This window comes from Camelus dromedarius, chromosome 15 (genome assembly GCF_036321535.1).
Source record: "Camelus dromedarius isolate mCamDro1 chromosome 15, mCamDro1.pat, whole genome shotgun sequence".
Classification (NCBI taxonomy): Eukaryota; Metazoa; Chordata; class Mammalia; order Artiodactyla; family Camelidae; genus Camelus; species Camelus dromedarius.
This window is the reverse complement of record NC_087450.1, coordinates 42086692-42114495: the sequence shown is the minus strand read 5'-3', so window position 1 is coordinate 42114495 and position 27804 is coordinate 42086692. Positions and strand designations below refer to the sequence as shown.

The following is a 27804-nucleotide window of genomic DNA, read 5'->3' as shown; positions in this document are numbered from 1 at the left end:
TTCAGAATTATCCGAGACTCCGCCCTACCCTATTTCCTCTTATTATTGCTTACCAAGATCTGTCAATTCTATGCCATTAAAAAACCCTCTTTAATATGACCTTTCCTCCATTCCGAGTAGCCTGACTCCTACATTTTTAAATAGTTTCCCAACTGGTCTCTTGGCCTCCAGCCTCTTAAGCGCCTCAGTCCCTCCCCAGCACTGCTGCCAGCATTAGCAGTCCCACCTGGCCCATTAGTCTGTTTCCTCCTCGGTGGAGGGGAGTGTATGGGAGCCATCTGCCTTGGCAGGGAGGAGTATTTTATCACTGACGCTGTTTAGAATGGTGCTAATATAAAGCAGATTGACTTTAGTCTTACTATTGTGTTTAAATTCTCTATAGACAATGCACCCCTTTTTGCCTATACCTGGCCAGCTGTTCTCACCCCTGTTATCCTTAGGATGACACTGGAGATATGATCTGCCTTATAGTGCTGCTGTGAATGTGAATTCAAGTAACACTCACCCAGAACTTAGCCCAGGCCCCTGTACGTGGTCAGCACTTAATGTTAACAATGATTAGTAATAATATTATTATTGGCTCCTTATCCCCTACATGGTTCCAGTTTTGGCAAGCAAAGCCTTTTGCACCTGGCCCCAGTCACTCCCTTCCACCCTCCTGAACCCCATACTCTAGTTAGCAACCTGTTTACCCTGCCTTCACCACACCAAGTTCTTCCATGTTCCCATGCCTTTGCAAGTGCTCTTTATGCCTCCAGGAATGTCCTCCTTCTCTGTAGGTTCATCATTTAAGATCCAGCTCACAGTCCTGCTTTCTGCGAGCCTTTCTCAAATTAGCCAGACAAAAAGAATGCCTCCTCCCCTGTGCAGCCGTATCCCTTGGCTCCCATCTCTTTGCAGCCTGCCTGGGCTGGAGCTCTTGGAAGGGAGAGACTGTAGGTGCTCATCTTTGTGATCAAATTTGTAACCGCAGCCACCAAAACTGAGGCCGGGCCATAATACCAGCTCAATACCTGTGGAGGTTTTGCTTGTTTTGTTTGGTTTTGTTGGAAGGAATGAACAAATGAATGAATGAGTGAATGGGAATGGTTTTGACTTCACTCCGAACCAGGCAAAAGGTTTGGGTAGTGACAGTTTTGGTCATTTAGGGTAAGCTGATATTGGACCGTTCTTTCCATGCTCCCAGGAATACATTCCCAAATAATAGAGTATCTGTCTTCCTAAGGGACTGAACTCAGTAACTAAGGGACAGTCTACATTTAAGAGCGAGGAGAGCGTGAAGCAGGTCAACTCTGTCTTCGAAGCTGTCCCTGAGAGGGCGCTGTTCCCAAATCAAACCTCCAGAGGCCGGGACTGAAATACCAGAGCATTCCCACAGGACTCAGCATCTCTCCCTTCCCAGGCAGCGAGCGGTCGCGGGTCCCCAGTGGGGCGACTGCCCACAAACATGGCGCCGCCCTGCTCAGCTTCTCCTCGCCGGGGCCGCCGAGCCGGGCCAGCCCTGCCAGTACTCGGGGACTTCCTCCGCGAGCCCGCTTCCTGCAAGGCTGGCATTTAAATCGGCGCCTGGGGTTGCAGGCTGCGGCTGCGAATGCTGAGCTGTAAGCGGGCTGGGCAGCGCCACCGCCTCCACTGAGCCTCTGAACTGGCGGGCAGGAGCAGAGTCAGAAGCATCCCTTACCTACATCCGAGCCAAAGCGAGAGAGGCCTGGGGAAGACCGGGGACCCCCGCACCTGGCATTTAATTGCAGGTTTGACTTTATTTCCAAGATCGCAGTCCCCCTGCCCAGTCCAGATATTTTTCCTCCCTCCGGCCTTGGTTGCTGGATGAATCTGGGGCTGGGCTTGGTCCCAGGAGTAGGGGAGGAGCGCGTTCCCGGCCCCGCGCCGTCGCCGCAGGGACCCCCAAGCCGCGCGCCCCGGCCATGGTGAGGCTGAGCCCCGCGCTCCGGTGAGGCGGCGGCGCGGCTCGGAGCCAGGAGGGCCCGCCCTGCAGGACACCTCCCTCGACGCGGGGCTCCGTGCCCTCCTGCTGGGACTGCGCGAGGGGGCAGCGAGTGGCGACCGCGATGTTCAGCTGGCTGGGTTCCGACGACCGCCGGAGGAAAGACCCCGAGGTCTTCCAGACAGTGAGCGAGGGGCTCAAGAAACTCTACAGGAGCAAGCTGCTACCCCTGGAAGAGCACTACCGCTTCCACGAGTTCCACTCGCCCGCGCTGGAGGATGCCGACTTCGACAACAAGCCCATGGTCCTGCTGGTGGGCCAGTACTCCACTGGGAAGACCACCTTCATCAGGTGAGACTCCCGGGACCCTGGCAGCACACCCTGCCCCCCCAGCGCTTGGGCCCTCTGTCACTCCCGATGTCCCCTCCTGCCTGGGGACAAACCGGAAGTCTTCCCTTGAAGGCTCTGAAGAAATCTTTGTGTGGCAATGTCCAAAGCTTACCCCACAATTTCATTGTGGGTCCCCCACCCCGTCCTACCTAGTGTCTTTCCACTGCACTTAGCCCTTGGCTTAGGTGGTCACCTTGAAGTGTTCAAGTTCGGCGCCATCCCTATTCTTCCCATCTGTTGGATGGTGAAACTGAGACCCAGGAGGCACAAGTGAGAAAGCTCCTGGTTGCAAGAGTACCTTATGCTGGTAGACGTGTTTATACCCGCAGGTTGTAGGGACATGCCTTTGATAGTCAGAACCACTTCCCTTGCCTTTTAAGTCTTCAGCCACTCATATAGGGACTTTTCAGTTGCAGCTGAGGATGTGGGCCCGAAGCTTGTGGCCCCCTGTCTGGTAGAGCCACTTGTCTTTCTTTTATCAGTTTCCTCCTCTGAGCAGAGCTCCTCCATACAGCTCTCAGAGACTGGAGAGAAGCAGTGTTCAGAAGCAAATGCTTTTTTTCTTTTCCCTTGATCTTAATGGCTCAGTAATCAGATTAAAGCCTTTTAGAGGTGGGAGGGATATTGGCAATAGTCTCATCCAGCCCCTTGACTTGTTGGGGTAATTGAATCAGAGAAGTTAGATGAATCGCCCAAAGCCATGTAACAGAGTGGGAGGCCAACCTGGGATGCAGGACCTAGGCTCATGGGAGGAGATGGTTGGCTAAATGCCTATAACTTTGAGGGTCAGTCATCCATACCCTTGAATTACAGAATCCTTGGGCTGGAGGGATCCCCAAGAAGTCAGTTTGTCCACCCTGTATTCAGAGAGGTCTGCATATTGGCCACCAGTGTCATTAGCATCTTTCGTATCTTTAGAGGACAGGCTTCATTCCAGTCCTTAGTCCACACAACCTGCCATCTTCCCTGGCCTCATTCACAGCCATTGGAAGCTGTTGAGGGTGTTTGTGGCCCTCTGTGTTGAGAGTCAGGCTCGTAGAGAGCGGTGATGGGTTCAGTGACCACCCCCCAAGTCAGTGGTGCTCATCTCCTACAGAAGGTTTCAAAGCAGGGGTGCTCATGTTTCCATTCATTGACCAAGCACCTGCAGCATGCAAAGCATTCTGCTTTGTTTGGCAAAGAGAACAGAAAAGTTCACAGTCTGGTTCCTGATTTTCTAGATACTAATTTTCTCCAGCACTCAGCTTTTAACACAAGCAGGGCATGCGCCACAATACCATGTCAAGTCTGAACAAAACACCTGAAGACTTTGCCCTTGTGGACTAGACAGCCTGGCACTCAGCAGCTTTGAGAGGCTGAGTGATTGCTGAAGAAGTTGGGTTCCTGGGGGATGCTGGCTTTTGGATACCTTAGATGGTTAGAACTACAAGGACCTTTAGCGATGAATCTAGTCCATTCCTTCTTAGCTTTTCAAAAGGTCTGTACCTACTTTGAAAATCTGATGAAATCTGTGGACCCATCTTTAGAAAAAGCACGTACATCCCAAATTTCCATATAATCTTGAGGGTCCAAGGGCTGCCTTGGACTTTAGGGTAAGAACCTTTGATCTAATCCATCTCCCTATTTTGATAAACACCCAAAGTGCCAAGGGCACTTCAGAGTTACCTGGGTTCTGGGCCAGTTTCCTTTGTAATCAGTGACCTCCACCTGGCGTGGCTGATGCCCTGCAGGGAACACAGGCCATTTACAGATGGCTCCTGCCCTTGCATGGCCTTCCCCAGCCCTCCGGACACACTGGTTATAACTCTTAGTATGTTAGAGCGTCTCCTCTCCTAGCACCAGCACTTACAACTGTGTCCTTAGCTCCCAGGGACCTCATCCAGGGTCTCAGAGACCTCGTTTGCAAAACAGGAGGGGAGATGGGGAAGGTGAGTGTCCCTGGGGGTAGGATCCTGAAGCAGCAGATGTGTTTAAGTGCCTCTTGTCTGAGACACTGTCCTGGCTTTGCCTGAGTCATGCTGGCTGTTAACCGGGTCTAAGAAAGTGGCAGAGCAGGGTTGCCACAGATTATTCCTTATCTGAGGGAGACAGGAGGCCGGGAGAGGCAGATCTCTCCTCTTTCTTATCCTCCCAGTGCAGGAGTTCTCCCTTCCCGCTCATGTCAGTAACTGAATTTAGCTTGTGTATCAAAACCTGTCTCCCTTTGAGGAAGAGGCTACCAGCAGGGGAGGAGGGTTTGGAGCACAGGGAAGTCCTCCAAAACCAAATTACATGTTTTCCTTTCTTCTCATTAAATCCACTGAACAGTTTTTTTTTTAATTGGAAAATGCAGACAAGAATAAATTTGCAGAGGAAGGAAAAAATCCCTGGTCATCCCATGACTCAGGGGAAACTATTTTAAATATCATATATATATATATAGTTTCAGTATTTTTAGGTATTTTATAACACAGTTGAGATCATGCCATAATGTAATTTTGTATACTGATTTATTCATTTCACTTATAGCATGAGCATTTCCTGGGTCAATTAAAGACTCTTTGTAAGCATTATTTTTAAGAGCTATAAGATACTTCACTGTATGCCTTGCAATTATTCATTTAAGCAGCCTACTTCTTTTGAATGTTTTAGGTTGTTTCTCTCTTTTTTTTTTTTTGCTATTGAATATCTTTATATCTCTTTGCACAATATTTTCCCACATATTATGCTGTTTTCTCAGAGTCCCACAGTGAAATCACTAGGCTGAAGGTTGTACAGAGCTTTGAGGCTTTTAAAATTTTTTTTTTTACTTTTTAATCTTGGTGTTTAGAGTCATATTTCTGAGTTGCTTTCCAAGAGGGGAAGTTGGTACAAGAGCCCCTCCCCAAAGCAAAGAGGGCTCCACATCGGGTATCAGCCGGCCTCTCCCATCCCTGCTTCTTGCCTTGAGCGTAGTGATTCACTGAGGTCTGTGTTCTGGCCTGAACCTGCAAGGGACCTTTCCCTCAGAAACAAAGACTTGTCTCTTCATCCCCTGGCCCTTGGCCTTTTGCCTCCTCTCTCAGTTATATGTACTTGCCTCTGGGTCTATTTCTTGTCTCAGGAAGAACATGCAGAAAAGGACATTCTTCTAATCGCTAATTAACGTGCTCTGATCTCTGCCTGAAATAACTTCCCTGGCCTAAGGCCCGGCGACCCGGGGTAATAAACTAAGCAATCAATTGGCCTGGTGGCTGCTTCCTTCAACACAGGCTGCCTCTTCGGAGGACAGTAGCTCTGTGTCCCTCTGGCCCTGGCTGCCTTCCCTCCCGCCTCTGCTGTTTTTCTCTCTTCACTCTTCCTCCCTCTGGCGTGCAGCCTCCAGTCCCTCCTCTCTGGCACCCTTTGCCCCTGGTCACAGAGGTGACTAGCTGGCTGTCGCAGGGGCTGAGGAAGGCTGTGTCTCAGGGACTTCAAGCGAGGCCTGGCTGGACCACGGCGGTGCTGGAGCAGAGGGCCAGGGGCATTGGGTACGAGGCCTGGGTCTCCACAAGGAGATTTGAGCAGGTCTTGAGGGTCGTCTGGCCCTTCTAGAGCGTGACTCGGACTCTAAAGTATGCATGAGCACATGGCGGGGTGGGGTCGGGGGCTGCTCAGCTGGCCCTCCCACCTCCCCCACTTCTTCAGGGGGCTCTTTGCATCCCCCTGCAAAGGTGACCCTGCATTTCCCTCCCTCATCACCTCCCTGGCAAGCCCACTGCCTGGGCCTCAACACCTCCCCAGGCAAGATGATTCTCCAGGAAGCAGAAGGGATAGAGAAGGGGCCGGACTTCCATTCCAGGTAGACCCTCTGACCCCCGCCAGGCCCATCCTGCCAGCCATAGCCCCTGGGGCTCCTCATTTCTGTCCTCCCTCCGAGGTCTGTGGACGTCCTTCTCCCGCCAGGGCTCTGATCTGCTGGTCCCTACGTGGGGCTGGGTGAAAACCCACCCGCAAGGCCTGAGTGTTGTTCCAGGAGCAGCGGGCCAGGGGCGCGGGGTCCACCTGCCTGAGGTCAGCTTAAGATCTGCCTTGAGACTTGGGTGTGCAGAGGGAGGGCATCAGGAGACGCGTGACGGAGGAGAAGGGCCTCTGAAGAACAGGGGAACCAGGCCATGGGAAGAACGCCGGCCGGTTCAGCAGAACCCAGGCTCCGCCAGGCGCCTGCCCCGTGGCCTGGCCAGGAAGTTCTAACCTCTCTGAACCATGCAAATAGTAACCGCCACCTATAGGGTCCCCCTCAGGACTAGGAGGGAGGGAGAACCAGGGTAGGGCCAGGTATGTTCCAGGTGCTGCGCTTGCGGCTTTATCATTCCCTCTCCTCTTCCCAGCGGATTCTCTAACCAGAGAGGCTGAGAGACTGGCCCTCAGGAAGGGGAAGGGACCGGACACCCCCATCTGGTCCCGCCCACAGTGCGGCGGGCCCCGGGGGAGGGGTGTGCTGGGAGCGGGCATCTTGCTGCCCCCTCCCAGGCTGGAGGCATAACCTTGGGCAGTGAGGTGAGGTCAATCAAGACAATCTGGCCTCCCCTCTCCTTTGTGCTGGGACCACTTTGTCCCATGGTGGGGGCTGCTGTGCACCAGGGACGGTGGTGGCTGCTAGGGGAGCATGGAGCAGCTCAGACCTCAACTCAGCCATCGAGTCCCTGTTTCCTACTTCACTTTGTGTCCGTGGGGTGCTCTACAGTCTCCCTAAAGCCCCGTGAGGCCGAAAGGGCAAGTATTATTGTCTTGACCCCTTTTTAAAGCTTAAGTACACGAGACTTAGACCAAGGACACAGATACATGACACGAATACCTATAATACAAAACAGAAAGTGATGCATGCCTTTAGCATCTACCTAAAATATGCAAATTAAGAGCTATGTGATTTAGGAGGAAGAAAGTGAGTAATTAGGTTTGGAGTGAGGTGGGAATGAATCAGTTCAGGCTTCACCGAAGAGACACCAGTGCTGGATTTGGAGTCCAGGTAGAAATGCTCTGAGTGCCCACAGGCAGTGAGGAGGTATTCGTGTTCTCTAACGACTGTCTCTGCCAGTCCGGGCAGGTGTCTGGTATAACCGTTGCTTTTCCCAAACCTCATGTATATCATCTTAAAACCTTCACTCTGTTTCTCTGAGCTCGTTAGAAATGCAGTATTATCCCATTTTATGAACTGGGAAAACTGAGGCAATGGGTTCTTGAAGCCCTTGCCCAAGGCCACATCTGCAATTGAGGCACATTCCTTAACTGAGCAGAGACAGAGGGTCCAGCCAGTCCGAGGCCTCCACAGGCATAGTTTGTGGCCCCAGCCCCTGTGTTCCTCGCCTGGGCACTGTCCCCAGCAGCGGGGAGGTTTGGCCACACTGCTGCAGAGACAGGTCCACTGGGGGCAGACTGGGTAAAGATTCTTGGCCCCATGCCTTACCCAGGGTGCTTAGGTCACCAGTAAAGCAAGCCACATGCTTAGACTGCCAGCCAAGCAGGACACCAGAAAATGAGGGAAATGTTAGGAAATAATTTGCTTAAGAAAAATATGAAGAGGAGTAGTCATGGGAAAAATCAGAATTGCACTGGGCTTCCTTACACCCATTTTATTTAGGGTTTAGTATTTATCTGTTTCAGATTTGATGCAAGGTGGGGTGGGGCGGCACCCAAATCTTTTCAGCTCTTTGGGCCCCTAAATATTTTTATTCGGCCCTGAGCTCGGGCTACCTCTATCTCAATTTGCTCACCTGCAAAATTGAAATAATGTGCTGCTAGAAGTGATTAAGTGGGATGATCTGGGAAAGGTCTCAGAACAGCACCTGCCTCACAGTGGGTGCCCTGCCTGCCTGTCCCTCCTGTATTCTTTCGCATCTCCCTCTCAGCTGCTCCCACCCAGGCTTGAATTAACTTTTCTTTTTTTATACTGCTGTGGGAATGTTTGCGCCTGGCAACAGAGGCGATCTGTATCACTCCCCATAGAGAAGCAGCCATGAGATCCCTCAATAGGTTTTCCTCTCTGGACATAGTAGCAGCTTTGTTAAGGGGGACCTCAGGGCTGCAGGCCATCCCCAAATGTCCCTGAGAATTTACCCAGCCCTGGGTTCTCTGCTTCGCCTGGCTGTGTCCCTGGACTTGGTTTTGCCAGACCAATGTGTGGTCAGCAAATCTAGGGTCAGGTGGGTTTAGCAGAGGGGCAGGACAGCAGGTCCAGTCTCCAGGCCCCTGCTGGGTTGCCTGAGGCTGTGGCTCCAGAACATCCCAGGAAGTGACCCCCACTGTGCTGGGAAGCGTCACCCTGTCACCCTTTGTTCATCTGCCAGGGCACTGCGTCTCTCTCTGGGTGGAATCTGAGACGCCTGTGTCAGGGAGATTCTTCATCACTGCTGGTTGGCCCTTTTCAGCCTGGGCATTTTTGAGGCTGCCTCAGACTGTCTTTCCACCCTTGTCTATTTCAGCCATCCCTCCTCCTGCCTCAGGATTTGCACATCACATCCCCTGCGGGGCTCTGCTTGGGGCTTCTCACCCAAGCACCTACCGAGACAGGTGCTTCCTGCACAAATAGGCAAGACTGGAAGGGGTTTCCCAGTCATGGCGCTGATTCTCATGAAACTGCTTCAAATTCTGAGACTGTATTTTGAGAGCCAGTGGGCCTGCTCTGGTCACCTGATAGCAACAGCTTTTACACGCCCCTCACTCACTGAGGCTGAGCTGTGGGCCCCAAGACAGACGTTTATGGAGATGAGGAGTTCCTGGTTTGTGGGCCCGGAAGCCCCTCAAGGACGTGGCCCCTGGCCGGCCTCCTGCCAAACCAAATCCCTTTGTGTCCGCCTTGTCTCACTTCTCTTTCTAGTCCCAAGGAGTGCTCAGCCCTTGTGCATTTCCTGGCCAAGGAGAGACCTCCGGCAGGAAGGGAGACAGTGAATATATTGGTTAGGAGCTGGAATTCTCAAATCCAAGTGCCGGGTTCAAATCCTAACTCTGCTGTTTACTGATTGCGTAACCTGCAGCAAATTGTTTAAGCTTCATCTTCTCCTCTGTAAAATGGGATGGTCACCTAAGGGCCAGGTACTGGTTTCAGTACTCAAGGTCTGTAACTAATTTAACCCTCAGAACACCCGGTGAGGTGGGTTCCCCCTGGGGCCCGTTTGGTGATGAGAGTCACAGTGCTCATGTCAGAGGAGACGTGACCATGGAACAATACCATCTGGGGAAAGTCTAGAACAGTGCCTGGCATGTCTCGGGTGCTTCATAAATCGAAACGATGGTCTCCCATGTTAGGGAGGAAGGTGCTGAGGTTTGCAGGGGTCGAGAACCTTCCGAAAGGCACACCCCTTGTGGTTAGAGGAACCAGGTCTGCTGGCTCCAGGCCCTGAAGGTCCCTGCCTCTCCCCTGGGACCCTGAAGGAGAAGTCACGCGTCAGAAAGCAGCAAGTGCCATCCAAGTGTGCAGCTACGGTGATGTGTTCTCATCACAACGCGCCTTTCAGAACGGTCCTCTGACGGGAGGAGATCCTATCCTCACACCCAGATTGTTGGGCTGGGAGGCTGGAGGGAGATGAGGGGCTCCCCAGAGCAACCTAAAACCTTGGCTGCAGGCGGGGCGGCCCCCCCGGGCAGCAGCTCCGCCCCCACATCTCCCCTGCCAGTTCCTTGGTTCCTCGGGGAGGGAGCCCATAGCCACCGGACTTGAACTGCCCTGGAACCACGGAGTAAACCAACAGCTCAGAACACAAAGGGATGTCAAGGAGCCGGAAGAAACCCCAGCGAGTCTCCCTGGCTGCCACCCCGCTGGGCAGAGCCGGCCCACCTTGGGGTGGGGAGCACAGGGTGGACAGAGAGCTCAGCCCTTGGACCACCCGTGGACAGTCTAGAACAGTGCCTGGCACGTCACAGGTGCTTCATAAGTCTGAACAACGATCTCCCATGTTGGGAAGGTGCTGAGGCCCTGACTTTCCGTGAGGCCTTGATCAACTTTCTGGCAGTGATTTCCTTAGTATAGAGGACAGTTAGCAAAGGATTTGGTAATAGTCTGATAAGAGTTTGGGTTCCAGCTGTTTTACTTTGAGAAAGCCACGTAACCCTTCAAAGCCTTGGTCTCCTCAGTGCAGTCGTCCCTGCATATCCGAGGGGACTGGTTCCAGGATCTCACCTCCCCTGCAAATGCTCGAGTCCCTTATATAAAGTGGCCTAGTATTTACATATGTGTGTAGAACTGAATCACTTTGTGCACACCTGAATCTAACACAGACGACCTTCAGCTGGGAAGTCTACAATATTCTGTGTAGGAATCGGTTTCCAGACATTTCTGAGTCCAAACCTTGCTCTTTTTACCCTCTACTCCTTCAGGGAGGGAAAAAAAGAAGGGTCAAGAAGGACAGATTTGATATTTTAAGTTCAGCTGAAATCCCACCTTCTGCACAGAGGTTTTCGGATTCCCCATCCATGAAGATCTCTCCCTGCTGTGAAATCTCCCTGCTCTGGACCTGCCCCTCTGCTGTGACTCACAGCTGTGTCTGCCTTGTGGTAAATGTGCAGTGTTGATCTGTGAACAGAATCCCTGCATCGTGACTGTGCTCCCTCCTGCCAGGTACCTGCTGGAACAGGATTTTCCTGGCATGAGGATTGGACCCGAGCCGACCACTGACTCCTTCATTGCGGTGATGCAGGGAGACGTGGAGGGGACCATTCCGGGGAACGCCCTGGTGGTGGATCCAAAGAAACCTTTCAGGAAACTGAACGCCTTTGGCAATGCCTTCTTGAACAGGTGAGCGCAGAGGTAACACACAGGCCTTGGGGGCTCTCTTTTCTTCTTGGAGTGTGAGAAGTGAGAGGGCGGAGCAGGGACTTGGAAGTCTGTACTTTTTCCAGACCTGAAATCTCTCTTGATTGTCCCTTTCTTGCTGGGAATGACCACCATTGATTAGGGATATGCAAGCTGCAAATGCCAGGCTGATTTCTCCTTATCAAGGAGCAGGGAAAGGTTCAACTAGTCAAATCACATCTCTCGAATCTGAACCTCTCTCCAACAAAAGCACAGAGGGCTGCTCTGTGTGGTTCTCAGCTTTTTCCTAGACTCTGGAAGGGATTTGAATTCAACTGGAAGGAGGCAAGGGAAGGTTCCCCTCTGATCCTGGACATTGTTGGTACTTGGGGGAAGGAGCTTGGACTTAAGGTAGAAGCCCTGGCTTTGAGCACTGACCCTCCTACCAAACTCACTGTGTGACCTTGGACCAGTCACCTCCCTAGGACAAGTCAGCCTGCAGACACCAGGGTCACTGGGTCAATTTGAGTGGAGGAAGCTCTAGAGATGCTTGGCAAGGTGACCTGGGCCTCCCCATTATTCTGCTCAACTGGAATACAGGCTGGCCCCCAATCACGCTTGTTGTAGCCACACCACAATTGTGCATGTGTATTGCATTAAAATTCTTTTAAGCTGCTTCCTCTAATTGAAGGCATTTAGAGTAAAGGTAAAGACTATAGGCATTGGCTTCAGACCAACTTGGGTTCAAATTCTACCAAATAGCACCACGGATGTTAGACAGATCACCTAACTGTTGTGTGTCTCACTCTTTCCATCTGTAAAATAGGATAATAGTAATACCCTCCTCCAAGGCCAGAGGACTTTGTAGAAAAGTTGGCATTTGACACAAATGTTTGATGATGAATGGAATTACACTGAAAGGGGTTTTTTTTTTTAAGGATATTCCAGGCAGAGATACGGGGAAAAATATATATAAGCAGGGAGAATTAAAAGAATGTGGCTTAATGCAGGAATACTCTGATGAACATAACCACACTGCGTACATACATAGAAGGCATTGTGAGGTTTCTGCTCTTCTGTAAGCACATCCACTGAGGGAATAACAAGGAGTGGGGGCTGTGGGGGAAAGCCCCCTTCCCTCCCTGCAGCCACACGCAGGGAGGCTACACCTCAGACGTCTGCTTCCCATCTCCGTGCTGCCCAGTGGTCTTCTTCGCATCCCTCAACATCCCCTCTCCCCTTCTCTCCAAACACTCCAGCCTCCTCGCCCAGCAGATGACCTTGCTTCCTGTTCTAGAGAGGATGGAAGCCCATCTCCATGGATGCCCTGTAATTGGTTTGTTTTCATCTGTCCATACACGGCGTTTATTTGCATCGGTCCTCCCTCCCCCTAGCCTACAGAGAGTGGAGTCCTCTCTTTCCCCTCAAGGTCGGCCTCCTCCCTCCCTGCAGTGTGCTTCGGGGCCACCTTCCCAGGGACCGCCTCATCAGGTAGTCTCCTTCTTACAGCTCCACCCTCCCTTGGCTCCTTCTCCTCCACATGGAACAATCTCCTCTTGAAAACCCTACAGGAGGCCCCACCAACTCTCGCTCTCACTTTCCACCCATACCAAGTTTCATCTCCTCACTTCTTCCTGTCCCCTAACCTGCGGAACATGGCTTCCCCCTGTCGCAGCTGCCCATGTGAAGGTCATCCAGACCTCCTAGTGATAAGCCAGGAGCGCTCTCCATCCTTACGTTACCCCATCTCCCTTTGGTATTGGTTTCTCTCCATCTCCATCCCCTCTCCACTGCTTGGTCCTCCTCCTGCCTCCCTAGCCAGACCCTCTCCAGTCTCCTCTGGTCCCCTTCTTCTCTGGCTCCTGTGACCTGGTGTCACCCTTAGCCTTTTGCCATTCTCTCTCCATGCCTTGACGACAGCCCTGACCCCAGACACCAACCCCACGTTCATGACCTTCTGGTCACCAAGTGACAGAAACCCAGCTCAAACTGGCTTCAGCAAAATGTGAAATTTCTTGTAGAAAGAAATTCTGGGGTGTGCCTTAGAACCTAAGGACCAGAGTGTGGCTGGGCCCCTGGCATAAGGGAAGCCATCAGCGTGGATAGGACAGGGGCTGCCACGTCCTTTTCTGCCCTGGTGTCTAGCAGGGCGCCACAAACACAGCAGATGATGCATCAAGATTTGCTGAAGTGAACTGGACGGCCTGACAACCATCATGTTGGACTGTGTCACTCTTTTGCTGAAAATGTTCCAATGGGCTCCTACTGCCCTCCATGTAAAATCCACATTTTTTAACGCAGCCCTCAAGGCCCTGGTGTTCCGGCCCCTGCCCCCCTATCCGACCAGTGTCTTTGTGCTCCAGCCTTCCAACTCCACCTTAGTGATGAGTCCCCCCTGGAATGGTGCCTGCTCTCTCTCTCTCTGTCTCTCTCTCTCGCATTTCTCTGCCACACTCGCACCTGCTTCTACTAGTTCCCCAGGGCTGCCAGAACAAATTACCACAAACTGAGTGGCTTTAAAATAACTCTTGACTCAGAGTTCTGGAGGCCAGGAGTCCAAAATCAAGGTGTTGGCAGGGCCAAGCTCCCTCCAAAGCCTCTGGAGGAGGTTCCTTCTTTTCTCCTTGTGGCTTCTGCTTACGCCGGGCATTTATGGGCTTGTGGCAGCGGAATTCTGATCTGTCTCCATCCTGACAGGGCCACCTTCCCTCTGTGCCTGTCTGTGTCTTCACATAGCGCTCTCCTGTCTTATAAGGATGAGGCGCCCACCCTACTCTAGTATGACCTCATCTGAACTGATTATGTCTGCAATGACCCTATTTCCAAACAAGGTCACATTCTGAGCTACTGGGGGCAGAACTAAAGCAGATCTCTGGAGGACACCATTCACCCACTAACACGGCTCTCTCTCCATTATTCTTTGTCTCAGACTGGAACTGCTGTCTTCCCTCCACCACACACACACACACACACACACACACACACACACACACACACACACACACACACACACACACACACACACACACACACACACACACACACACACACACACACACACACACACACACACACACACACACACACACACACTGCCTCCTCCAGGAAGCCTCCCTGGAAGCCTTCTCTCCACCTTAGATGTCCCGAGCCCTTCAGACCTCCCTTGGGGTGCTGGTCCCATCGCATGTCATATTGTGGTTGTTCTTGTTCATACCTGTGTTCCCTGGGGGGCAGAGGTCAGGGTCTGGACATCATGGTGTCCCCAACAGCAGGGGCTCACAAACTTAGGACCCCAGCTGCCTGGGGATCACCCCAGGAGTGTCCTCAAAGTACAGCTCCTGGGCCCACTGGAAGGTGGCCAGGCTTCAGAACCTCTGCCCCAGGGCAGGGAGGGTTAGGATGCGGCCGCAAGGAGGGTTTCGAGAGACCACGGGATGGTGGCTCACCGCAGGTCCCCTCTCCACCCATGCAGGTTCGTGTGTGCCCAGCTGCCCAACCCCGTGCTGGAGAGCATCAGCGTCATCGACACGCCGGGGATCCTCTCTGGGGAGAAGCAAAGGATCAGTCGAGGTAAGCAGGGCACCTGGGAGGGTTGCCTCTTGCTCTGCGCTGTGTTCCTTCTGGTCTGTTCTCTCACTTCCATCCCAGGAAAGAGGCTCCCAGGGCCTTGCTATCTCTTAACAAGCCAGCGGTGCCTCGTGTACCATGTGGGGTCATCCTAAGCAGGGGCCAGTGGACAAGTTCAGGTCCACTGTAGCTCAGGACACCACTGGCCTCAGTCTTCTCATCTGTGAAATGGAGACATGACTGCCTGCCTTACTCACCTCATCGGGTTTATTCATGGGCCAGACCCTGGCTTGTTTCTGAAGTTCCTGCCATCCCTGCCCCGGGGATTAGGGGGTACAGTTCTGCAGGGAAGCAGATGCACTTCCACCAACAGCGTGAGGATGGCTGTGTGCTCTGGGCATCAGACTAGGGAGCTGGTATGTGAAAGCATTTGACAACTGCTCAGTCCCGACAGATGTGGGTAACTGTTCATCAAGGGAGGTTGTCGTGGTGGTTAGGAGATGAACTCTGGAGCCAGGCTGCCAGAGTTCCAAGCTGCCTCTAATGCTTCCTGGCAGGGTGACCTTGACAGGTTTCTTTCCTTTAGCTGGTTCATCTGTAGAGGAGGGGACATCTTTCTTTCTTCCTTCCTTCCTTTCTTCCTTCCTTCCTTTTTCCTCTCTTTCTCTCTCTTTCTCTCTCTCTTTCTATCTCTTTCTCTATCTATCTATCTTATAGGGCTGTCTGAGGATTAAAAGAAATAGTGCAGGTAAAAAGCTTTCTGCCTGGCAACTAGCGAGTGCCCGAGAAACATGAGATGTTACAGATCATCATCATCATCGTTTTTTTCTAGCTCTAAAATACTAGATGGATTCTGTAAAAAGCTTGAAACTACAGTCCTGGCTCCCCACCCCCAGCCTCTCCTGCCACACCCTGCTGTGTGCCCTGGGTAGCCCCCTACCCTTTCTATGCCATGTACTCTATTTCTGGTAAGAAAAGCTGATGAAGCCACACCCACCCAATACTGGAGCTGGGAGCTGGGCTGGAGCCAAATCAGCACTCAGAAGCCAGCTTCCTGGAAGGGAAGACTTTGGACAGGCAGGAGTCCTCTGGGCATCAGCCGGAACTCTCCCCCGAGCTGACCTTAGGTGACTATCTGCCTTCCTCTCGCATGTGCCTCGTGGGTGAGGGGAGCATGTAACCCACTGCCCTGGGCGGGGAGGGCCGTTTCACCCGCTCCTTCCGGCCGGCCTGCCCTCTGTAAGCACCCTGGTACTCTGCTTAGGGCCCCACGGAGGGGCAGCTTGGGTGGCTCTCTCTTGCTTTTATTTGTCTCCCTAAATACTCCCTCTCTCCATCCAGTCCCCACCCTCACCCCCTAAGGGTTCATCTAGACTCATTCTGAGTTTAGGCTTACAGGGGATTTACTGTTTCACACAGCCTCCTCAAGGAAGGCTCAGGGAAGGCCAACTTCTTGACCTGAACTGTCTAGGGTAGGTGGCACGTGGACCTGCAAGGCCAGTGCAGCCTGACAGGTGGGTGGGTCCAGAGGGGACTCCAGCCTTCAGGGTTTCCAGGGGCACTGGATTGGGAGTTCAGAGCATTGGGTTTTAGAACCTGTGGGTCTCAACAGGTCACATTTGTTTCCTGCTGAACCTTAATGTCCCCGTGTGTAGCAAAGGGTAATGATATCCATCACTTGACCTAGTGAGGTCCACAGACAGTAATGGAAATACAGACATCAGCTCTGGGTCTGGATCCTGGTGAGCTCCCTTCCCTCTCCATTATCTGCCAGCCAGGGCCGCCCCTTATCCAACCCCAAGGGAACCTATGTGAGTGGCCTCCCTTGCAGTTGTGCAGTGCACAGCCTGTGCAGCTGTATGTGGCTGCCCCGCTTCTAGGGACTCCTGCCTTCTCAGCTTCTGTTCCATTCCCTTTTCCTGTTCCTCTGTCTTCTCTCCTGCCTTTATCTTTGGACCTCAGTGGCTGCTCCACGGCAAACTGGGGGCTTGGTTTTCTTGCTTGTCCTTCCTGTCCCCTCCCACCCCTCACTGACTAAGCACCAGGTCCCCCCCTACCTCTGGGAGGAGTGATGGTCCTATGATATCTACACAGGCCAGTTTATTCTCTGCCCTCCTGAGTCTAGACTAGAAATGCAGCTGGCAGAAGTAGCCTGTGATTAAAAAAAAAAAAAAAAGAGCTGAGAGCTGGGCTGCCGGTCTTGCATCGTCAGCCCAGGGCAGTGCTGACCTCAGCGTTCCACAGAGACTGGAAAATCAGGGAATATCAGGCCCCCTCAGACGTCAGAGGCAAATGAGGAAAGTTTCCAGTATGAAGAGACCTTCCTCAAAATCAGCCAGAGAACCTATAGTTCAGTTTATACCTACACACACACCCCCACACTCCCTCCATTCCCGCCTGCGCACACACGTACACGCAGCATGTGCACAGAACCCAACACATTTTGCACACTTCTTGCCAGGGGCTCTCAGAACTCGAATTGGTGCTTCTTGCCTTCCTCCAGCCCAGAGCCAGGCAGGGCCCCATGGACAGTCCGTGCATGGCCCCTGGGTAGCCCTGCTGGAGCGCACCTGTCTGAGGGCGTGTCAAGCCTGAAATCCAGCCCACGTTCTGCTCACCAGGCCTCCCGCCAGGCACACGGCTGTGTCTCACCAGAAAAACAGGACTTGCTGTCAAGTCCACACAGAGCTACCTCTGGGCTGCGGCCCCGGCGTGCCACATTCTGGAAAGTGAGCTACTCTCAAGGGCTCCCCAGGCCGCAGGCTTCACAGGAGGGAGCACTCAGGCCCTGGGCCAGAGCTGGGCAGAGTGAGGTCCTTGTTCAGGTTGTGGCCTCTCTGCCTGGGCCCGGGGGTGCGGTGAGTGTCTTGAGGGGAGAGAGGAAGCAGGGGACATCCGGGAGCCTGAGCCCTGGAAGTCCCGGTCCCGCCCTTGTCTCTAGATGCAGATGCACTGGGATGGGCAGGAGAGGGGCTGGGAGGCAGTTCCTGGACGTGACAGGATGTGCCCAGCCCAATCTCATTACTGGGAAGAAGCAAGGATGCAGTGGGAGTGGGAGGGCTCCGGAAGCCGAGTGTCCTCACACTTGGGAACCACATTTCCTGTCAGCATCTCAGCGAGAAATCCCCACAGGCCCCACCCTTGAAAAGCAACCCCTCCACGTGTGGTTCACATCACTCCCAGCAGACCTGGTCCTGTACAGGTGAGCTCGGTGGGGCCAGAGCAGGTAAAAACTTGCCGGGTCTCAGAACTGGGATGGGGACTCTGGTCCCCATGGTTCCCAGCACAGTGCCTTTCAGCACATTATCGTGGCCTGTCCGGAAGGAGCACAGGGAGGAGTGAGGGCAAACCCTCACCTACAAGTTTCCCTTGAGGGACCTCAGAAGGTCTAGGCTGATCCTCACAGCCTCCCATCCCCGGCCTGTCCTGTCATTTTCTGGGGCTTCTGGGGCCCCAGACCACATGTGGTACATACATGCCTGTTGGGGGCATCACTGCGGAGACAGAGCAGCAGAGTCCTGAGTCCCTTCCAAAGGGCTCGCCGACACCTTTTGTCATTGGAGAGGCCTGTGATGAGTCTCTTGGGCCACTTTTCAAGGTTACTTCTGGGAGGCACGCAGTGTGACCTCTGTTCCCAATTGTTGTCTGAACTCTTCCCACATTCTTTTAATTTCTCTTTTGCTAAAATGTCTTCAAATATTGAAAGAGATTTTGGGGGCAGGATCGTACCTTTTATGTACCCACCACAAGTAACTGTCTGGTGGGAGGGCTCAGACCCCTGAGCTCCAGCCTCGCAGGGCTCTGAGCCAAGAAAGGAGAGTGGATGAGAATCAAGGGTCTGGGTCCTGAGTTTGCCACCACCTGGCTGTGTGAGCTTGGGTGAGCCCCTTAGCCTCTCTGCCCCCTCTCCCTTCCCTATCCGCTGTCCCCTTCCCTTGGCTGGTTACCTCCTGACACATGGAGAATTCTGAGGATCAGATGAGATTGCGTGGCTGCAAACACAAAGCAGTGCAGCCTTGTCAGCACCGGGCACTGCGTTCCAGGCCGGGGAGGAAGCCAGGGATGACTCAGGAGTTGCTGCACTTACTGTCTCATCAATTTCCTCTGCCTGCCATCACTTAGAAGTGCTTTCTTTGCAGTCCTCTGGAACCTGGGGGCAGTAGGGAGAGCCCCAGATCCCTGCAGGCTGCCCAGTGTCTGATTCTGGTGCCTGCAGACCAGATCTCTTGGAGCCAGCAGACTTGCTATGGGTAATTCCAGGAAGGCCAGCTTCACCGTCAGTCTCTCGGAGCTTGACTCTCCCACCACCCACTAGTCCACATCTCATGAGCCCTCGGGCTGCAGCAGGTGCTCAGGGGCTCCTGTTGTGGGCTTCAGAGCCACAACAGCGGAGGAAAGGGGCCCTGTCTCCGCAGACATCACAGCAGAGCCTCCAGACTGAGTCTGGGCCCTCCCTCCACTATCTTGTTGCCGTGGTTCTACTATTGACCCCTCATCAGTCAGTCATTTTTATCCCATTTTACAGCCAAGAAAACAGAATCAGATTTGCCCAAGGCCACATAGAAAATAAATGGGACAGCTGATACGCATAAACCCAATCCACAGAAATAATCAGATACCCAGCCTGGAGGCTGCTGGGCTCTGAACAGTCAGGAGCAGGGAAGCTGAGCTGCAGAGAAAGCCCACAGAGTCTTCGCTTAACCCTTATGCAGCCACACCTGGGGAGAAAGCACCTGCATTACTGAGTTTGTGATTTGATAGCTGCTTGCCAGGGCATGCAAAATTTGCAAAACTAGAGGGTGAATTGAAGGCCTCTGTGCTTGCGAAATCCTGGAAAGATTTCCCCAAAGCCATCCACCTGTCCTCAGACAGGAGCAGGCTTCACATAGGCACCTGGGGTGTTTAAGACCACAGCCCCCAGCCTTCTGTCCCCCTGTCCTGCAAGAGCTTCCTTGTGTCTAAACTCCATCTTGCTGTACTCCCCACCCTCACACCTCCAGTCTCAGAAGCAGGGAGTGGTGAGCTAAGAAAGGAAACCCAGAGATCTAGTCCAACCCCCTGGTTTAACAGGCAGAGAGAGACCAAGGACCAGAGAAGGAAGGCTGCTTGCCTAAGGACACACAGCCATTTAATGGCTGAGCAGAGACTAGAGGTGAGCTTGCCCTGGCCAGTGCTCCTCAGGTGACCCCTTCAGAGCATACCCATCTCATGGAAACTGGCGCTTGGAAGGGGGCAGAGCCAGAGGAACGGCCAGGGTCATAGGCAAATGGTCTCACCAGCATCCTTTTCTTTGGATTCTCACAGCAACCCTCTGGCAGGGTCTAGTGGATTAGTTCAAAGACCAGAAAACTGAGGCCTGGGGGTGACTTTTTCACTGTCCCCAGGATATAAAAGGCAGAACAGGGCTCACATTTCAGTTCTGTTCAGCCATGACTGCTGGAGCACCTTCTGTGTGCTGGGCACCGTGCTGGGCGCAGGGGAAGCTGAGAAGGGCGCCCTCTCCTGGCCCTGCCCCACCCCGCTCCCAGGGCGTGAGGGGATGATGCATCCAATGACTGTCCGGACGGTCCCTATGCTTTCCACGGTTCCCATGGTTCCGTGCGTGAGCAGAGAGGTAGGTCTGCCCGAGGGCGCCTGACCTGGCCCTGGGGGCAGGAACAGCCAAGGGGCCATGCTGTTCCGGCAGCAGTGACCTGTGCTGTCACTCTCCCCCCGCCCCACCCCACACGGGGGGCTGGTCAGGTTGCTGGGATTTGCTCCACCCCCTCCAAAGCCCTGCTCTTCTCCGAAGCTTCTCTGGCCCCTTCACTTTCCGCAGCCCATGGGTGGCTGCAGCGCTGGGCTTGGGGTGGGAAGACCTGAGTTCTGGTGCTGATCCTCCTGCAGCTGCATGGCCCTGGGCACGTCTCACCCGCTCTGAGCCTTGTCGTTAAGCGCCCAGGGCTGGCTGCTCTGGCTGCCCAGTGGCTGTGTGCTGAGCTCTGAGGGCGGAAATGGGCTGTGTGGGGATGGGGTGGGGAGGACACATGGCGTGGGGTGGGGGGGGGCGGCAGCAGCTCTTCCCAGCTGCGCCCCACACACACACACCATGGCCTGTACTGACACAGCTAAATCCTTGTCAGGCGAGATTTGGGAATACGTCTCAGCAGAGTGCCAGAGGCCTCCGAGCCCTGCTGCTACGGGGAAGGCAGACTTGTGAGAGTTGCAGGCACCAGAGCAGCAAGGCCATGACCCCGTTTCTGGGTGGGGAGGTTGGGAGAGGCGAGTAGGTTGCCCTGATTTTCTGAGCCCTCTGGCCCCCTTCCTGCCCCCAGCTCTGGGGGACTGCCTTTGGGTGGTGAGACTGAGACTGCCCTCCATCTGGCTGTGCTGAAAGAGATTAATAATATCCTGGAGTCAGCACAGGGAAGGGAGGGTGGGAGGGGAGAGAGTGGGTACAGGCTGCAGGCCCACCTGGAGCAGGAGTGCAGGGGCCTCCTAGGCTCCGGGGGAGCTGCTGGCTGGCCGTGTGTGTGGGATGTGGGGGAGGCAGGGAGGTGCCAAGTGCAGGACCGCTGCCCGCCTGGCCTGTGCAGGGAGCCCAGGGCCCCACGGCCTGGTCCAGTCCTAGACCCCCACTGGCCCGCGATTGAGCCCTCATCCCAGAAACTCAGGTTTCTTGTCTGGGAAGGATATTACTTCTCACTGTGCTTGCCTCTGAGGGTGCTGTGAGGGTGAAATGAGGTTGTGGTGTGAACTGAATTGCGAACTGAGCCATCTGTGTTTTAACAAGCCCTCCAGGGGATTCTGCTCAAGTTGAGAACCGCTGGTACAGGCGATCAGAGCAGCTTCAGTTTGACTCAGTTGCAAGGCGGCTGCCTAGTGACCCGCCCTGGTTTCTAGTCTCCTTCATGAAGCAGGGCAGGGACTGCTGGCTGGCTTTTTCCTGATTGCTCAGTCTCCCACTCAATGGTGGCAACAAGCTTAGGGCCCCAGGGTATATGCCTCTGTAACCCTTGTAGTGGGAGCCAGGGTTGTTGATCCTACCGTTGGACTTCCGACTTTCTTGCCAGAGCTGTGGCACTGGGGAGTGGCAGCAGGCCTGATACCTCCATTTGCATCCCAGTGCTGCTGCTCCTGGGCTGTGTGCCCTTGAGCAAGTCACTTTACCTCTCTGAGCCTCACTTGACCATCTATTGCCCTCTATTTTCTAGAAGAAGATACTGAGGCACAGAGAGGTGAGGCTGCTTCCAGCTCTTAAGGGTCAGTGAATATGAGGCTGAATCTGCAGACTGTTGACATGACCCTCCCCAGCCCCTCCCAGATCCACTGCTACTTGGGATTGAGTGGAGCAGGTGCTGTGGGGCTCCTGTAACCAGCCTGATCTGAGGCAGCTCAGTACCCAATAACCAAGGCATGGCAGTTAGAGATCTGTCACATCCTACGGAAGAAATCCCTTGTGGTTTTAAGAGCTAGGAATTTGGAGGCTGCGTCCAAGGAGTAAGGAAGGAAGTGAGCTCATGGACCAGCATGAGAACAAGGCATGTGTCAAGAGCCTCAGGTTTCATCCAGACCAGTGATCTGGTCTGAACCGTCATCTGTATCTTACATGTTTCTGCTTCCCCAGTTTTCAGGCCTTGTTAAAAATGTATAGGTCTTTATTCAAAATGTGTTCAGGCAGGGTTCCTGGCTGCTAAATACAATAAGCAATGATAGGGAAGCTGGATGGTAGTTGTGCTTTAAGGGATAATGATGTTAGTCATAATAACTAGCATTTACTGAGCAGCTGCTGTGTGATGGGCTCCGTGTGTCTTTAGTCCTTTAAATTCTATTAACTGGATACTATTAGTCGGCCCATTTATAGATGGGAATAACACTAACTCAGAGACATTTGGCAACTGGCCCAAAGCCAAATAGTGAAAATGTGGAGGAGACAGATTTGAACCCAGATCTGACTCCCAAGACATTGTTTCTACAGCACTGGCTGCCTCTCCCCAAACCCCTACCCTGTGCCCCCAAGTCCCCAGCCCCTGACTCTGCTCTGCCGGCAGGGTACGACTTTGCTGCCGTCCTCGAGTGGTTCGCCGAGCGCGTGGATCGCATCATCCTGCTCTTTGATGCCCACAAGCTGGACATCTCTGACGAGTTCTCAGAAGTAATCCAAGCCCTCAAGAACCACGAAGACAAGATGCGGGTGGTGCTGAACAAGGCCGACCAGATCGAGACGCAGCAGCTGATGCGGGTGTACGGGGCCCTCATGTGGTCCCTGGGGAAGATCGTGAACACCCCCGAGGTGATCCGGGTCTACATCGGCTCCTTCTGGTCCCACCCCCTTCTCATCCCAGACAACCGGAAGCTATTTGAGGCCGAAGAGCAGGATCTGTTCCGAGACATACAGAGTCTGCCACGAAATGCTGCCCTGCGCAAGCTGAATGACCTCATCAAGAGAGCCAGGCTGGCCAAGGTGAGGCTGCCAGGGGGAATGGGCAGCATAGGCGGGGACAACGGCTTGGGGGAGGGGGTTCAGCTGTAAAAGCTGAGCTGCTGCCTGCCCACGCAAGGATGTCCCATAGGCACTACATCAGGAGCATCAGTCATGCCAGCTCTGGACGGGGGGTGGGAAGGCAGGGTCAGGATAGTGTGATGGTTATGATCACCTGCCCTGGCATCAGATGGCCAGATTGGAGTCAACTGCCCAGTTTACTCTGTGATCCCAACCCCAGCAAGGGCCCTGGTCTCTCTGTGCCTGTTTCCACATCAGTAAATTGAAAGACTTAGAAGATAAAGTAGAATAAAGAATGAGAAAGCCTTCATCACAGTGCCTGGTGGCCTCTGAGGTGCTTGGTACATGTGAATTGTTACTGTCTTCCTCGTCATCAACCCCATCACCAGAATTATCATCCCTGTTACTGCCTTGACCTTAACCTCCCCACAACTTCACCTTATCCCTAAGATCTAGCAAAATAGCTCAGTGCTGCAAGCATCAGAAGAGACAAGGTGGAGACAAAAATTATTTCAGAAGTAGGAGCAGGTGGAGGGATTTACAGGAAGAGATGGGGTGGGAGCTGCCCTCGAGGAAAGGAAAGAATCAAGGTCTTGATCCAGAGGTTTCTCTCTGCTCCTGTTATGCAGGTCCATGCCTACATCATCAGCTCTCTGAAGAAGGAGATGCCCTCGGTGTTTGGAAAGGACAACAAGAAAAAGGAGCTGGTGAACAACCTGGGCGAGATTTATCGCCAGATTGAGCGGGAGCACCAGATCTCACCTGGGGACTTTCCCAACCTGAAGAGGATGCAGGTAAGCAGGCTCTGGGGCTCCAGGAAAGGGACAATGTCACACAAGCTGGCTGAGCAGCCTGAGCTTGAAGGAGGACCCCCTTGGATGCCCTGGTGTGAAACTCAACTCAGAACCAGCAGGCAGGCAGATGGCCCAGGGTCTGCCCTCCCTGTTGGATTGACCCCGGCCTAACAGGTGCCGTATCTGGGCCTGGGGTAAGACACAGAGCCCAGGGCTCCCAGTGGGGCAGGGGTGTTAGCAGGTGTTTGGAGTCTGACACCTCCAGTTTTCCCAGTCACGGCTACCGCAGGTTTGGACTCCCCACGGGGTCACGTGAAGCAAAGCAAGTCACCTGACAAATGAACATTCTCTTGGCCTTTCATTGCTTAAGTTTACCACTGAGCTCCCACTTGGGAGCGATTTAGGACATAAGCTGTGGAGAAGCAGAAGTCTGCACCAGAGATCGCCATCTTTGGGGTGCACCGTGGGCTCCTCTCTTGGGCTAGGGTCTGTGACACATGGTTCTTATGCTATCCCTGAAACAGTCCCCCAGGGGAGGCATTTCCTCCTCCTTTTACAGATGAGCAAACTGAAGTTTACAAAGGTAATTAACCTGCTTAGGGTTTTCTGAGTGTAGTGTTCACATAGGCTGCAAGTAGAAACCCCAGAAGCTGTCCACGGTCAGTACAATACTAACTGGATCCTCTCTGAGCATCTGTCTCCTCATCTACCTATTGAGGTTACAAAAGCCCCTCCTTGTGTGGAGACTGTGAGTATCCATCAGATAACATGTGCAAGGCCCTCAGCGTGGCCTGGCACAGACTATGCTCTTAAAGTGCAGTAGCAAGTTAGGGAAGATGTCACCAGTAGGGGAAGCTGGGTAGTGAGTACAAAGGACCGACTTCTCTGGACAGTTTTTGCAGATTCTCATGGTTCTGTAATTATTTAAAAATAAAAAACGTATTAAGGATGAAGCAATTAGGAAAAAAACAGCAGCAGATGTAGTAGTAATGTTGTTTTTGTTCTTGTTACTGTTAGGGTTTCAGAACATCAGTACAGTACCAAAGAGGCATTTTTCAGTTTCCTATCTGTCAAAATGAAAAGAAAGACAAAACAGACATCCAAAGCATGCGTTTGCTCATGCATCCATTCATCCCTATAGCCGCCTACCATGAGTCAGTCACTAATTTCAGAATTGCTTTCATGTAATTTGGATTTCAACTTTCAGTTTCTCTTTCTGTTAAGAATTAATGATCTGTAAGCGCACGTTTGCGGAGGATGACATTTGATAGGGATCATATGACTTTTTCAAATGGGAAGAATCCTTTCGCAGCATAAATGGTTTCACCTTCTTGCTCATTTGCCAGTCGGACGTCAGGTTCTGTTGTTAGGGATGCTGCATCAGTAATGGAAACAGTTGTCCTGTCGGGGCACATGTGGGTTGGTGGAAGCACCCACTGTGTCCCCTGGAAGATATTGGGACCTCTAGTTGGGAGCCCACCAAACACCTAGATGTGGACAGGCTGGGAGAGACAGAGGGACCTAGAGCAGAAGAAAGGGCTTGTCCTCCCTGAAGGGAGGTGAGCACGCCCAGCCTCACACTTGCTCTTGAAATGTAGCTGTGGGCGTTTTCTGAATTTTTCTGCGGTGACCTCACTGTGCTTGTCCTGAGACTGTCCCCTGTGCACCGGCTCCTCCCATGGCCCTGAGACTGCAGTGGCCAGAGCCAGGGCAGAAGTGGGAAGCTCTCATCTTGTCATTATAGAGGCCAAGGAGAAGCTGGGTGCTGGAGACCCAGGACCTTTCAAAGCGGCAAAGACATGCAAAGCAGGAACATACTTCATTTACAGTGTGGTGGGGTCTTGAGAAGTCAACGAGGGGAGCTTTACAAACCTGCCTGCCGCCCCTGCCTGCTGTGTCAGGACCCTCAGGGAGAAGCCGATGGTTGAAAACTCTTTCCAGATAATCCCGTGAGCGCCCTGATTAAGAGCCGCTGGCTTGGGAATGACCTTTGCCTTCTGCTGTGATTTGTTTTTCGTTGCCTGTGCCTCCGTTTTTCCTTCCCTAAATGGCAACAGAATGTGATTGCCTGCTCTCACAAAGGCACGAGCTGTGGGGGGCAGAGTGAATGAGATCATTAATGGAGTGACAGCACTTCCGGCGTTTTCAGGTGTCACCCTTACCGAGGTGGACACCCACATGACCCAGTCTTCAGCGTTCAAGAACTAGCGTTCAATAGCCAAACTTAGAGAGGAATTTAATTAGTCATTCCCTAGGTATCCGCAGGGGACTGGTTCCAGGACCCTCCACAGACACCGAAGTCCACAGATGCTCAAGTCCCTTAGACAAGATGGCACAGTAGAGTTGGCCCTCCTTATTCATGGATGCAGAGCCCTCGTATACAGAGGACTGACTGTATGTGTTTTCTGGAACATTAAAGGGAATCCAAATGGATCAAACAGATAATTGTTAAGTTTCCCTTTCTTTTCCAATCCCTGTCGCTGTTCTGCTCTCTCCCGAAAAGAGCCAAGGGCCAATGTGCCTTTTTTCTCCTGCTCTCATATCTTTTATGATTTTGTGATGTGGATTCACTTAGCCTCCAGGCCAAAGAGCTGTGACCATTCTTGCATTAGTAGGAGGTAGCCTCCCCAACGGGGGAGGGATCTCCTTCCATTGCCTTCCATCCCCACCTTCTTTTCTCCCCCTCTTCCCAGGACCAGCTACAGGCCCAGGACTTCAGCAAATTCCCACCTCTGAAGAGCAAGCTGCTGGAGGTGGTGGACGACATGCTGGCCCAGGACATCGCCCAGCTCATGACGCTGGTGCGCCAGGAGGAGACACGGCGGCCCATCCAGGGGGTGAAGGGCGGAGCCTTCGAGGGCACCCTGCACAGCCCCTTCGGGCACGGCTACGGGGAGGGGGCTGGGGAGGGCATCGATGACGCCGAGTGGGTGGTGGCCAGGGACAAGCCCATGTACGATGAGATATTCTACACCCTGTCGCCGGTGGACGGCAAGATCACAGGTGCCAACGCCAAGAAGGAGATGCTGCGCTCCAAGCTGCCCAACAGCGTGCTGGGCAAGATCTGGAAGCTGGCCGATGTCGACAAGGATGGCATGCTGGACGATGAGGAGTTCGCGCTGGCCAACCACCTCATCAAAGTCAAGCTGGAGGGGCATGAGCTGCCCAGCGAGCTGCCTGCCCACCTTGTGCCCCCGTCCAAGAGGAAAGCTGCCGAGTGACGGGAGGTGCAAAAGTGCAGAGCGGGAGGTGTTAGAGGAGCTGGGAGAGGCGATGTCACATACACACACACAGACCTTGAGAACAGCACTGCAGACCAGAGGGGACAGTGATCCCCAGGTTTCCAGGTGGATCTTCAAGTTCTCGGCTTTGGTTGAAGCACAGGCGCACTCCCAGGGCCCCAGGTGTCAAGCCTAGGTCTCCAGCCCTCCTTCCCTCCCATATCCCACTGCCCGGAGACCTGCCTTCCCCTGCAGAGGCGGTTCCCTTGCCCACAGATGGCCCACCCACCTCCCGATTCTCCCGACTCAGAGCAGATGGAGAGGGCTTTTCACTGAATACGCAGTCCATTTTCTCCCTGTGCTTTCTCCCCCATCTTTGGCTTCCTAGTACGAAATCTGCTCTGGGACCAGGATATGTGAGGGAAGGTGGGGCGGCCGGCTACTGCAGGTGGGGAGGGGAGAGGGAAGCACCCTAGGGGAGCCAGGCCCCCGACTTGAAGAGACATGGCCCTGAGCCATGTTCTTTCCCCGGCTTGGGCCCTGACTGCTTCAGCAAACCTGGCTTTGAACCCTGCTTGCACTTCATTTCAAAGAATCCCAGAACCAGAGAGACAAGAGAAAAAAATTGGCAGGCAAGAAAGCCAAGAAACTGTCCCGTCATCCTCTGCTCTCACAGCCAG

The 27804-nt window shown here is 53.4% G+C and overlaps 1 protein-coding gene across 1 annotated transcript; it reads left to right on the top strand.

The window, feature by feature from the left end:
- The first annotated feature begins 1519 nt into the window (after positions 1-1519).
- On the top strand, positions 1520-27276 carry EHD3 (EH domain containing 3). Its single transcript, XM_010987769.3, has 6 exons — positions 1520-2296; positions 10887-11063; positions 14533-14630; positions 22658-23070; positions 23739-23903; positions 26597-27276. Exons 1-6 carry the CDS (start codon positions 2070-2072, stop codon positions 27122-27124), a joined length of 1608 nt encoding a protein of 535 aa, XP_010986071.1. The 5' UTR covers positions 1520-2069; the 3' UTR covers positions 27125-27276.
- Positions 27277-27804: the final 528 nt, after the last annotated feature.